At 51.7% G+C, this 13,158-nt stretch overlaps 1 protein-coding gene across 1 annotated transcript in view; it reads right to left on the bottom strand.

Annotated features, from left to right (window-relative positions):
• FA2H (fatty acid 2-hydroxylase) overlaps positions 1-13,158 on the bottom strand; it is a 46,176-nt gene that overhangs the window by 19,364 nt on the left and 13,654 nt on the right. The window contains exon 2 of the mRNA XM_054579189.1: positions 1,213-1,305. Coding sequence (XP_054435164.1) covers positions 1,213-1,305 — 93 coding nt within the window. The remainder of the gene's footprint in view (positions 1-1,212; positions 1,306-13,158) is intronic.

Below are 13,158 nucleotides of genomic sequence, written 5' to 3'. Positions count from 1 at the left end.
CCATCCTCAGCCCCTGGCCTGGGCAGTGAGCAATCATGGCCAAACCCATAGTTCCAGGTCAGAACCCCAGGTTCTGGCGAGCCCTCTGGGGGGTACGCCGTGTGGTCCGGACTAGCCTTTCTCTTCCCTAGTCTTCTACTTCCCTTTTGGATGCATGCCCCTCAGAGGGGGTGGGCACAGAACAGCCTGTCCCAGCCTTTCTAATAGAGCACACATGCACGTCTTTGTCATGGGCTGATGGGCTCCCCTAAAGGTGGTGGCAATTCCCACGTGACAGATCCCATCCCCAAGTTCCTGCAGTCGGTGCTCAGGAGTCCTGCACAAAGGGGCCCAGGACACAATAAGCTTTCTGGAGTCCGCCCCCACCTCTGGTCATATGTGTTCCTTGGACACGCTTCTGGCATCTCCCCACATTGTACCACCTGCGGGGTGGAGGGGGCGGGAGTGGTCTGTCCTCCCCATCAGATTGTGAGTTCCCTGGATATGGGAGCCTGTCCTGTTTGTCTCTTGTCTGGTGTCCATCACAGGCAGGGGACACTTATGTCTTTTACGCACTTGTGTCTTTTCCAAGAGGAAATGGCAAAACGACACTGGGACCGTCCCATGACGCAGGTTGGAAGGAAATGGCTCCCACATCTGGTTCCCTTCAGGGCCCCCAGGCCACGCTGCCCCCCCCCCCCACACACACACTGAGTGGCTCCACTACCACCTCGGGACTCCTCTAACCAACAGCGGAGGTCTGCCTAATCCCCTTAGATGCTGGCCTCTAAACACCAAGGGGAGTTCATTGTCAGGCTCTGAAGACAAGCATTGCGAATGGCTGCCCTGTCCCCACCAGCCTCTGTAGGCTCCTACGCTGCTGACCCTTGCCAGTGATTGCTGGTACCTGGGCAGCTCTGCCTGTGCCTGGGTCAAGCCAGGCACGTCTGCGCTGCCGATCCCGCGATGTGCTCTTCTCAGCATCAGGGGTCCTTGTGGGAGGCCCCTCCCTGGGGTGTTTGGGACCCGGCTCTGCACAGACCTCTCCGTGCACAGTTTCCCCACACCCATCACAGCCTTGGTCATGTGTGTGCTGCAAGGTCATGCTTCTGCGCTCTGGTCACCTGCTTCCCAACCTCATCTTTCCTGGGCGAGTGTCACAAATAACCACACACCCTCTCCTTGGCCCTAGGAGCCCCCGATCGTCATTCCACCCCACCTTGTGCCAGTTACCTTGTCCCAATCTATCGCTTTGAGCTTTGGCTCCATCACTGGGTCTGTCTTCTGGTTGTCCGCAGAAGCCGCAGCCCCGCTCTCCACGGAACCCTGGAGAGAGAAGGTACGAGGTGATTACTTTCAGGGGGTGCGGGCAGAGCGCCCAGAGCTGCCCCAACGGAGGCAGCCAGGAGCCCTGTGGGGCAGGGTGGGTGGGGACCAAGGACCCTGAGAGCATTCTGAACACAGGTGGACACTAATGTGGATGGTGTTATTCTCTGCGTTTTTCTTCTCCCTTAAAAAAATAATTTCTGCAAAAACAAGAAGCAGAAAGATCTGGGAGGGGGAAGAAAAGAAGGCAGAGAGACTGTAGGAAAATGAGCTGTTAATAGGAGGTCCCTGGCAGGTGTCAGGCAGAGAGAGTCACAGGAAGTCACCTGGCGGGCTCACTGGGCCACACCCAATGACTCCCTCCCTGGTAATTCCACAGAGCCCATGGGTCACAGGCTGGGGCACCTAGCTCCACGTGCCCACAAGAAAGACAGCAGAGAGTGAGGGAGATGGTCCCTCCAGGAACTCCCATGTGTGGGTCAGCAGCCACACACACGCAGGGTGAGACTGGCAGAGCAGCGCCCAAATGGACTCAGGGTTAAATCTCAGCAGCAGAGAGGCAAAGTCAGAAGGAAACGGAATGTATTGGGAAAGTCACATGGCCGCAGCTGGCCCTGACGTCACGCGGGGTGAGGCTGGGAAGGGCAGGCGGGCGCACAGTCAAACCCCTGCTTCTTGGCAGGAAGGGTGGGGAGACCACTGGCAATGGGGGTCTGCCCTCTGAGTCCCTGTGACTAAAGGACACTGTGGCGCTGGTGGCCACGGAGGAGGCCTTGGAAGCTAGGTATCAGCAAGAACCCAGGGAGACTGAGCAGCCAGTTGAGATTTCTACTGCCACAATTCTTACATTTTGCTTCTAAATGAACCAAGAGAACCTGACAGTGACAGAGATGCTGGCATTTTCTGGGAAAATCCATACGCAACCCAAATAAAAGCAGCTTTTGTGGTCTTGTCTTGGTCTGGGTATCTCAGTATTTTGAGTCTGTGTCACCATGTTAATAACTGCATTCTTTATTTTTATTTATTTATTACAATATTGCTGTAGCCTCTCTTTTTTTAATCCTCATCTGAGGATATGTTTATTGATTTTTGAGAGAGATGAAGGGGGTGCAGAGAGAGAAACATTGATGTGAGAGAGAAACAGTGACTGGTTGCCTCCTGTATGCACCCTGACTGGGGATCGAACCCACGACCTAGGTATGTGCCCTGACGGGGGATCAAACCCACAACATTTTGGTGCACAAACCATGCTCCAACCAACTGAGCCACCCGGCCAGGGCAAATACCCGTATTCTTCTTCCTTTTTTTTTTTTTTTTTTTTTTTTAAAGAGCATCTCTGATGCTCTCTTAAGGGCAAAGAAGAGTAGACTTTATAGTGTATCATACAATGAAACTTCCTAAGTATCCAATATAAATGTCATATAATAATCTTGCCTCTTCTAACTCTGTTCCACCTTCAAAATACCCCAGAGTGCCCCCAATCACCAAGTTCTTGATTCTCCCTCCTGAATAGTTATTTTCTCCTGGTCACCCCAAGTTATTTTGTAAGTATGGTGATCCAATCCTTCTCTGTGCCCCCAGCCCCATTTACTGCAATTCCGTCATCTCTCTCCATAAAACAAAAGGCTCATTTGGGGGCTCACACGTATTATCTTTTCATGCTGTTGTCTGTGCTGCACTTTCAGACATCCCTGAGTGGCGGGCACAGGTCTGCATTGGGCACATCCACCTAAACAACCTCTGGAAGCAGGAGAAAGGGTGGTGGCCCGCGGCCCTGGGCACGGCACCCTCTACGCGGCCCAGGCTTCTGCTCACTCTCGTCTGTTTTCTGAGAGCCCCTGTTTCCAGGGATCACTCCTGGTTCTTTCCCTCTAGGGCTGTACAAGCTCTTTTTTTCCCACCTCACCAGACTATATTTATTTGCAGACATCCAGTACCACCCCAACCTCCTGCCATCTGCTTTCCCCCAAGACCCTCTTAGGACACAACAGGGTCTCTAAGCATAGGGGTTGGTTCACGTTCCTCTCACAAAGCAGGTTTGATGGAACCATGCAGAAGGGCTCGCGCCTCCCTCGTATGGAACGTATATCGGGTCACGGGACCCGAGCCCCCACTGGCCCTTCTGGCTGCCACAGGGCACGGCTCATGCATGTAGCATGCGGCTGGCTGCCCGAAGCTTATGTCATGGAGCGCTGCTGCTGCGCGGTGTGGAGAGCTTGTGTGGTCCAGGAAGTGATAGGGACTGGGAGACCTCTCACTGGAGGGCTACAAAAGATGTGTGCAGAAGACTGGAACGCAGAGTAGCGGTGACTGGGAAGCAGTGGGCAGTGGAAAGCAGAGAAAGCCTGAGCAACGGGATCAGCAAGGGACAGGAGCCCCACAGGGACAGGAGGCCTGGCTGCACATCAGCCTCCCCTTCAGGGCCTCGTGGTCTTGGTGAACTATCACTATGGTTCCCTTCTTCCCTCGGTTCTCCCCTCCTGCAAGGATCTCATCCACAGCCACTGCCCCCATCCGCTCATCCAGACACACACACGCTTGAGCATCTGTGGCCAGAGCATCAGCTCGGAAGACTCTCTGACCCTGGACCTGCTCCCCGCCCTGGAGGATGGTTCCAACTGTCCACATCACAGTCTGACGCAAAAGCCGTGCTATCACCTCTGGCACCACATTTCCTAAAAGCGAACATAACTCCAAGTCAGCCTATTGTTGACTTCTTTCCCCTGCATTTCCAAATTCCTCTCCTGTTAAGCTCTTGGATTAACCCTAATGATGCCCTCTAGCCAGTAGGGATGAGTTTCCATTTTCTAAACATGCTCCTTCTCAAATGTCACCCTGACAGAGGTGAATGCTTACGGATGCTTATGACACGCCCAGCCCTTTAATCTCCATAACAGCTGTATGAAGTAGGCAAGATTATTATCCTCACTTGGCACCTGAAGGGACCTAGGCACGGGGCAGTCCCGCAGCTAGTGAGAGGTGCAGTCAGCAACTGGACTCCCGAATATTCTCTTGATCACCATACACTTCTAACCATCCTAGCCAGAAAGGATCTCTTCATTCTCTAGCTTTCAGAAAACTCATACTTTCCATGTGTCTCACTGTGTCAGCTGGTATTTACTATTTTCTGCCTCTTGTTGTCTTTGTATGTTTGGGCAATTATCTTGTTTGTCCAATGGTGTTAAAGATTCCAATAGGGCAGAAAACTACTGTTGCCTTTCCTCAGGGTGCCTAGGAGTGGCTCTTGATACTGTGAGATGCTCCATCCATCTTTCCTCAGGGGGCCAGGTTCCAATGCTAGATCTTTGCAAAATAGCCAACGACCCCAGTGACTCTTGCGGCGCTGTGGGCTTGGCCACTAGGGACGGAGCCCTGAAGCTCTGCAGGGCACATGCTGCTTGAGAATATAAAACAATGGGGAGGGCACGTTTGCCTAGGGAAGCGAGGTCGCCCAGGACACTGAACACACCATCTTAGAACGTCCCTCTGGGCTGGATAGGACAGTGTCCAGAAACGAGGGTCAAAGTTGTAATAATTTGGACCATATATTTATTCTCAGTGTCCTTTGGTGAAGGACGCAGGATAGGCATGAACAGAAGTAAAAGTACAGCAGCCTGACAGGAGATTGCCAGCATTTGATTTTGCTATGAAAAAAAAAAAAAATACTGTCTAAATTACTATCAGCAGCACGTCATAAATGAAAGGATAGTTCATTACCAAATAGGGAGGAAAAGCATAAGTCAGTTCTTCCCAAAGAAGGGCAGTTGACTTTATAATGACATTTTTTTTTTAAAAAGATTCTATTTAAAAATATTTATTGTACAAAAATTGCAATCTAAAATTTTCTTTCATGAGTGTGAATTGTACTTAATTTGTTTGGTTTTCTTTGGTTCAAGGTGGTTGGTGTGGGGCTCTCTAATCTATGGGTAACAGGAAGTAGATCATATGTTTACTTTGTTCTAAAGTTTGACTTTAAAAATTACTAAAAATCTAGTGTTGCAGAGAGATGTTGGCTAAAAATGGAAACCTTTGGAGAGTTTTTCCCCTCCAACTGGAAACATTCCAGGGGAAGTGAGGGGCCTGGGGAAGCCCCGCGGCCCTCTGCCCCCGCCTGAGAGCCTGGAGGAAGGCGTGGCTCACGCTTGCATCCCCAGCACAGAGCGTCGGGGGTGCTCCCAGACAGCTTGTCATGTTACACGCAGTTTGTCAGTGTGTTCCTTCACTGAACATATGATCGCAGCACATGTAATCTGTCTCCATGTTTTCTAATGGGGCATAACACTCCATTGCATGAACACACCCACAGCTTATTTAACCAGTCCCGTGTTGATGAATGTTTAGGTTGTTTCATTTTTTTCCTTCCATACTTAGTGTAAAGGTAAACTTTTTCATACAAACATTTTTGTGCATTTGTGGCAGTGCATCCAGGGGCCAGCCCCACTGGGGGCACACTGCCCACAGAAGAGGAGGAAAAGAGGGGCGGGAGAGAGGCAAGCAGGGGTCATTTTCTCCTGTCCTTCTCCTCCCTCCTCCTGCTGCCCCAGCTTAATCACAATTTAAAAGTCCTGGAGCCACCAGGCAGTAATGTAATGGGTGACAGGCTTTTGGCAAATAAATCCCTAGGCTGACCATATAAACAAGGTGCTTTCTGGGTGGCCTCGTTGGGACCACACCCCTCCCTGGCAGAAGCCCAGGGTATTAGTCACAAGGCTGCACACACCTCCAGTATACGAGGAGACTTCAAGGAGAGCCAGAGCAGGCAGTGCGCTGGCACTGCCAGGAGCAGAAATACCCTCAGGCACCAGGAAGTGTCCTCTGGCGCATCCTTCATTGACTATTTTTCTCTAGACTAGTGGTGAGGTTGCAGAAGGGCTAATAACCTTCTCCACATGCAGGCGGGACCAAGAGCCTCCTGAAGGAGGTCTCCCACTCCCTCTTGGGGGGCTGCTCACATCTGAGCCTGCAGGGTGGGGTGGGGGCTTCCAGGAACCGAGTGCTGCTTGGAGCCGCTGCACCACACGCTGATCTGGACCGCGTTTTCCAGACTTCCACGGCCCACTGTTTGTTTTTGAGTTGAGCCAGGCTCACCCTTGAATTCCACAAGCAAACACCATGCATGAATCAGACGTGTGTAAAGGTCATTCCTGGGAACCAGGGTACTGCTCAAACTTTAAAAGACTTGAAAAAAAAGTTTCTTGGAAACTTCCACTATACATTATTTAAAAGTTTCTCCTGATCCTAAAGCCATAGGGAGCTTTAAAAAATTAAAAAGCATCAGAAAGTGAAGAACACGCATGCTCTTTTCCAGGATTTGAAAATCGTTCTGGGTGATGCCTTTGGATTAAGTAAGTTTCAGTATTTTGACAAGGGAAGTGAATAATTCTGTAGTCAGACACACTGGCTTTCACAAGAAGGGTCAGCCAAGTTAATGGGTGTGGCTGGAGGTGGGGTATCCAACCCACCTGTGGCAGGTGGCAGTATTCTTAGAGGGTCCACCTGAGGGACACAAGACTGATCTGGGCAACAAGGATAGAGGTGAAGACCTACCCCTTCCCCGGGCCCCTCCTGACCTCTCCACCCTGGGAGAGAAGGCCGGGGCATGGCTAGGTGCACTTCTGTGGTCAGGCCAGGGCTGTCTGGGAGGTGCCTGGCGGGTCCAGGAGGGTAGCGCTCAGGCCAAGAGCATCTCACTCTCCTTACGCATTTCCCTGTGACTGATTGTCTCCCAAGCTAGAACATAAACTCCATGGGGGTAGAGACCCTGCTGTCTTGCTCACTTCTAGGTCCCCAGTAACTGGCGCGAGATCAGCACTCAAATACTTGTTGAATGCTACAATAATGAGTAGGTGGTGGCCTGTCCAACCTCTAGGGGCCCAGGCCGGGAGAGGCCACCAAAGTGTGGGCAGAACAGGAAGGAAGACAGTTGCCAGATACCTTCCAGAGCCTGCCTGTGCTTGGGGAGAGAAGGAGGCTGGGGAAGCAGGCACTGCCCATTCTGAGCTGAGAACCACTAGACATGCTGGGCAATGTGGTGGGGGCAGCGAAGAAGGCATGTTGGTCTCCGATTCCCCTCAGGCCCGGGCCAAGGCCATAGGGAAAGAAGCCAGCGAGACAGGAACGCCAACCCTTGCTTCTCCCAGCACGAGGCCCATTTCTGGCTGGTAATGTCATCAAGCATTACTTCCTCTCAGGTCAGCCCAAGCCATAGCCCTCCTCTCGTGGAGATGGCCCTGCTGACACCACTGCCCGGTCCCCTGAGCTCTGTCCTTTGCCCACCTCTCACACTGAGTTCAGCAGCCTCAGACCCAAACTCATGGAGCATCCAGGAGTGTTCCCTGATGGCTCCTGAGGTTCCAGCCAGTCTACGTGTCCCTCCTGTCCCTCAAGGAGGCAGTCCTCACCCAGGGCAGCCTGGGGCGGGGGCAGAATCCAGGGTCAGCGTCTAGTGCTAGATACTGCAATGGGAGACATAGTTTGGGACCAGGCTCTGTTATCGACCTGCTGTGTACCTGGAGGATCTACCTCTTGGAATGAGAAGTTGCTTCTCTCTGGCAGGGGCACCCCAAGTTCCTGCTCTGTCCTCAGAGGCTGGCGAGGTACACCAGTGAGTGAGGCAGGCAGGGTGTGGTACTAGTACAGACCCATTTTGTTTGCATAATAATCATGCAGGGCCCTGGCAGGTATGGCTAAATTCGTTGGAGCATCAGTCCATTGCCAAAAGGTTGCAGGTTCAGTTCCCAGTCAGGGTACATACCCACATTGAGGGTTTGATCCCCAGTCGGGGCATGTGCAAGAAGGCAACCAATTATGCGTCTCTTTCCCATTGATGTTTCTCTCTTTCCCTTCTCTCTCTGAAAGCAGTCGGTGTGGGGAGGGAAGGGAGTCCTTGGGTGAGGATTACAAAAAATAAAAATAAATAAACATGTAGGAATATGCTTCATCTCTACACAAAAGATGTTCACTTTCATTTTCCTTAAAACATGAGGCTCCAAGAAACAAAAACCAAACAAAACCATGAGGTACCCTTTTGCTAAAGGTGTTCATACAGAGAAAACAAGACAGAAGCCCAGGCTGCGCCCAGCCAGGCCTATAGGGCCAGCCGTCCCATGACCCTTGGGGGCTAGGAGGTGACAGGCTGGCCCCAGTGAGACCAGAGCCCCAGCAAGTTTCACTGAAGGGCGACCCCAGGCCTCCCTCTCCCTCTTGTCTAGCTGAGAGAATTGGCTTCAAGAGAAGCAGGGGTCGGGGAGCAGAAGTGGGTGGTGGCTGGTGGTTTTGTGGGTCCTCTTCCCGCTGTGGTGTCTGGAAGAGAGACAAAATCCATGAGCACGAAGGAATCACAGTGGAGGTGCAGGCCACGCACCAAGGGAGATACCTCCAGGGTCTCACTTCCCACGTGGAGGACTGTTGGGGGTTGAATTGTGTGCACCTCCACCCCAGATCCATGTGTTGAAGTCCTAGCCCCCAGGAACTCAAAATGCGACCTTATTTGGAAATAGGATTGTTGCAGATGTAATTAGTTAAGATGAGGTCATTAAGATGGGCCCTAACCCAATATGGCTGGTGTCCTTACAAAGAGGGGAAATTGAGACACAGATACACACAGAGAGGAGGCCATGTGAAGATGAAGGCAGAGATTGAATTGATGCATCTACAAGCCAAGAAATGCCAAAGATCTCCAGCAAAACACCACGAGCTGGGGGCAGGCCTGAAACAGATCCTCCCTCAAGGCCCTCGGAGGAACCAACGCTGTCGATACCTCGACCTCAGGCTCCTCGCCTCCAGGCTGTGACACATGCATTTCTGTCCCCTAAGCTACCTGATTTGTGGCGTTTTGTTAGGCAGCCCTAGCAAACTAACACAAAGCCAGGACCAGTGTCTCCTGGGATCAAGACAGAGCCATGGAAGAAGGAATTCAACCAGGAGAGAACGCCCAAGGGAGGCATGGCGGTGGGGGGCAGGCGGGATATGGAGACCCGCGCCCGCCTCTCCTCTGAGGCTGAGGGGGTGACCGGCACAGCCCCCCAGCAGACCTGCAGCGGCAGTCCACAGGATAGCTCCCGAGGTAGGGAGGTCATGCGAGTGCCCCTCCCCAGCCCACTGTTTCCTGTCCAGGGGCCTGTTCTCCTTCATGTTCTGGGAAGTCACTCTCTAGTTTTCCCCAGGGGAAGTGTGGTGCGTGGGAAGCAGGCTGAACTGGGGGGTTCGGGCAAACTGGAGCCGTCTTTAGCCTCTTGGCCTACTTTGCACTCCCACCCCCCACCCCAGCCATGTGGCTCCTGGGACAGCCATGCCATCTTCCTGGTGAGTGTCATTACCACCCTGGCACCTCACTGATATCAACACAATGCTCCCTGAATTGTGTCGGCAGGAGGTGTTCCACAGATGGGGGAAACCGGGGCACAGGAGGACCAAGTCACTAATTCAAGGGCTCTCAAATGATTCCTGGGAGAGCTAGACAGGAACGCCCTTCTAGCACTGTCCCCACGAAGGCTCTTCCTGCGCCTCCCTCTGCCCCTCTGGGAGACCCGCCGGGGTGCTCCCGAGCCCCGGTGCGGACTCTGCCTTAGACCCCAGCCCTCCTCCAGGGCCCCGGATCCTGTGTCCCCAGGGAGGGTTTGCTTGGAGGGTACATGAGGGGGAGAAAAAAGAGAAGAACAACAGAAAGGCTGCACTCTGCAAGGCAAACAAACAAGCTGACCACAGAGGCGGTGAAAGGAGGCAGTGTCCTAGGGGGCGGGGGCTGCAGGAGGCGGGGGAGCCGGCATAAAGGAATGTTGTTCGGGAAAGCCAGGGCTGGGCACCGAGGGATGGACAGATGGCCTTTTATCCTGAAGCCTGGGTTTGGCCTGAAAACCCCCTTTCTGAAATGAGATGGCACCCCAGGCCCTGTGTCCAGCTGCCCTGGCCCATGGAGGCTGCGAGGCAGGTGGGGGCCCTGGGTGTCCCGTACACCCGGGTAGCACAGGCGTTGGGCAGGTAGGAAGGGTACGCCTGGGAGGGAGAAGGTGAGCTGGAGCCGCAGCTGCACCTAGGGCTTCTGTCCTTGGCGGGAAGCCTCTGTGTTAAGCCCACCAGGGAGCCGTCTCTTCAGAGCTAGCTGTTTTCAGAAGCCAGAAATTTGGGGCTCAAATGAAGACATCAGGAGCTCCTTGCTTTCATCTCTAATAAGCCTGCCCAGGGCCAAATCAGGAGCCAGGCCCAGCCAGGTCCTGTGGCTTATCCTATCCATAAAACATTTAAAATAAACCCTGTGTACAAAAACAAAACAAAAAGGACAAAAAAACAAAACTCATACCTGGCAAGTGACAAACCATAGACCCCCAAAGCATGCCCACTCCCTGGCTGCCCACAGTGAGGGCAAGGCAGTCGGCTCTGCCGGCCGCTGTCCCAGTGTCCACAGTAGGAAGACGAAAGGAGAGGATGAGCAGGAAACTTGTGGCCAAGGTGTGACCAACTTCTCCTGCTCAGGAGATGCAGGGTCAGGACAGGACAAGACAGCCAGTCCCAGCCCCAGCCCCAGCCCCCAGGGTCCCTGAGTTTGCCGTGGAACTGGCTTTGCCTCTACTCAGGAAATGAGCCCCTATAGATGACATCACCAGCAACCTTGTCTCCAGAAGCAGAAGCCAGCAGAGGTGGGCAATCCAGGACATCAGAAAAGGGGGTCAGTGGACTGAAAATACTACATGACCACTCAAAACTCACCGGAGTGCGCCGCCATGTTCTCAGGCTGTTAACCTGGTTCTCCACCAGGCGCTGCCATGGACAGTCTGCATCCTCGCAGGTCCTTTCCTCTCTAGCCTCTACCCTCACGTGAGGGCACGCTTTCCAGCAAGGCACCACCAGGTAAGGGCACACATTTTTGTTTGTTTGTTCGTTTGTTTCAATGAAAGTCTCACTCTGGGGTTTGGAACAGCCTCAGAGGACACTCCCAGCTGGGGGCCCGGGGTTGCGGGTGTGACCTGGGCTTGGTCTGGTGGACGAGGGGAGCTGTGTGGGGCTCGCCTCCTCGGTCCTGCCTTACAGAGTCCCACCTGGCACTGTGCGGCGGGGCGGGGGGGTGCGCAGAGTTTCCACTCTGATGAGCAGCACCTGCAGCCCTCTGTAGGTTTGACGGGACATTTCGAGATGGTCGTCTGTAGGACTCAGACCTCAAGGCACCACAGGTAGGCCTATGGAATATGCTCTCCACAGGAAAATACACCTAAGCCTCCTAATATATATTATCTTCTCGTTGACCCAACTTCCATAATCAAACAAGTTTCAGATCTACCCAATTTGTATGGATTATCCTCAAAATATTGTATTTTACTGGTTTTTAAAAATAGTTTATTTTTATTGTATTTTTTTCCATTACCATTTATCCCTCTTATACCCTCTTCCACCTCCAACATCCCCCTGCCTGCAATCCCCACACTGCTGTCCGTGGCCATGAGTTATTTCTCTTTATTGCTCAATCCCTCTACCCCCTACCCCCACCCCCCTGGGGCTGCCAGCCTGCTCCCTATCTACCAGTCTGTCTATTCAGCTTATTAGTTCAGTTTCTTCATTAGATTCCACATATGAGTAAAATCACATGATATTTGTCTTCCTCTGACTGGCTTATTTCACTTACCATAATGTTCTCCAGGTCCACCCATACTGTTGCAAAGGGTGAAAAAAATGTTTTAAAAGAAAAAAATAAGAGCACTGATTTACAAATGACCTCACGTATTACTGTTCCAGAAAGAATTTTTCTAAATTTTCCTTTTATACTCTAATAATTTAAAAAAGAAAAATAATAGTCCTCATTGTTTACAAAATGGCAAATGACTATATAGTCAAAAACAATATGTCACTGAACTGTTCTGTAAACACAACAATAATAACAACAAAACAACCTGTCATACACCTACTAATTCTTTTTACTGATTCAAAAATATGGACTTAATCAATTCCCTCTTCCCCTGCCAAGACATGGAATCTCTTCCCATTAATTGCTGAGGGTGTTTCTGTCCACAGAGGTTGACCGGCTGGTCTTCGTGGCATGGCTAATTCCAGAAGACAAGACTGCTGGACTCGGAGCCTGTGCCTTCTTTTCCACGCTCATTTATCCTGACAACTCCCAAACCCACTGCACATTTATTAAACTAGCTGAATTTGCACCGTGAGCCCCAGAACTGGTATCTTCTCATGAGCTATTGCCTATACCCCATTTTTTATCCTCATTAAACACCATGTTTGTACTTGTCACTATAATGGCGCTTCAGCTTCAGGAGATGACATCCTTCAACAACCCTAGGGCAAGTGTGCCTCTGGGTGGCCAGGGCCCCTCTGACATAACCACAGGTCCTGGACATCACTGAATACACAATCTGGTGTGGTCAAGCAGAGGGGAAAAGAAAGAACCATTGTGAGTGACGTGAATGACACGGGGACACCAGCTTCCTGGACCAGAGCCACTCACTGAGGATGCCATCATTCCAGAGAGAAATGCTTTGTGATTCTGAGCCACAGCTCCAGACCATCACCGTCCAACAGAACTTTCTACAATGGTGGACATGCTCTTATCTGTGCTGTCCATACAGTAGCCACTAGCCACATGTGTCTACTGAGCACTTGGAATGTGGCTAATGTGCCTGAGGAGCTAAATTTTTATTTTATTTAATAATTTTAATTAAATTTAAGTAGCTGCATGTGGCTAGTGGCTACCATATTGGAAAGCCGAGCTCTGGATTCATATACTCAACTACTGTTTGAAATCTCTATCTGGGGTTTTCCTTGGTATCTCAAACCTAATGTGACCCCACCGAACTTTGTCCAATTCCAAACCTTGGCTCCCAATCCAGTATTCATCATTTCCATACATCAAAC

Source organism: Pteronotus mesoamericanus, unplaced genomic scaffold (assembly GCF_021234165.1).
Source record: "Pteronotus mesoamericanus isolate MK-2021 breed Mesoamerican mustached bat unplaced genomic scaffold, CSHL_Meso_final contig_52, whole genome shotgun sequence".
Lineage (NCBI taxonomy): Eukaryota > Metazoa > Chordata > Mammalia > Chiroptera > Mormoopidae > Pteronotus > Pteronotus mesoamericanus.
The sequence above is the reverse complement of the archived record's forward strand: the minus strand, read 5'-3'. Positions and strand labels throughout refer to the sequence as shown.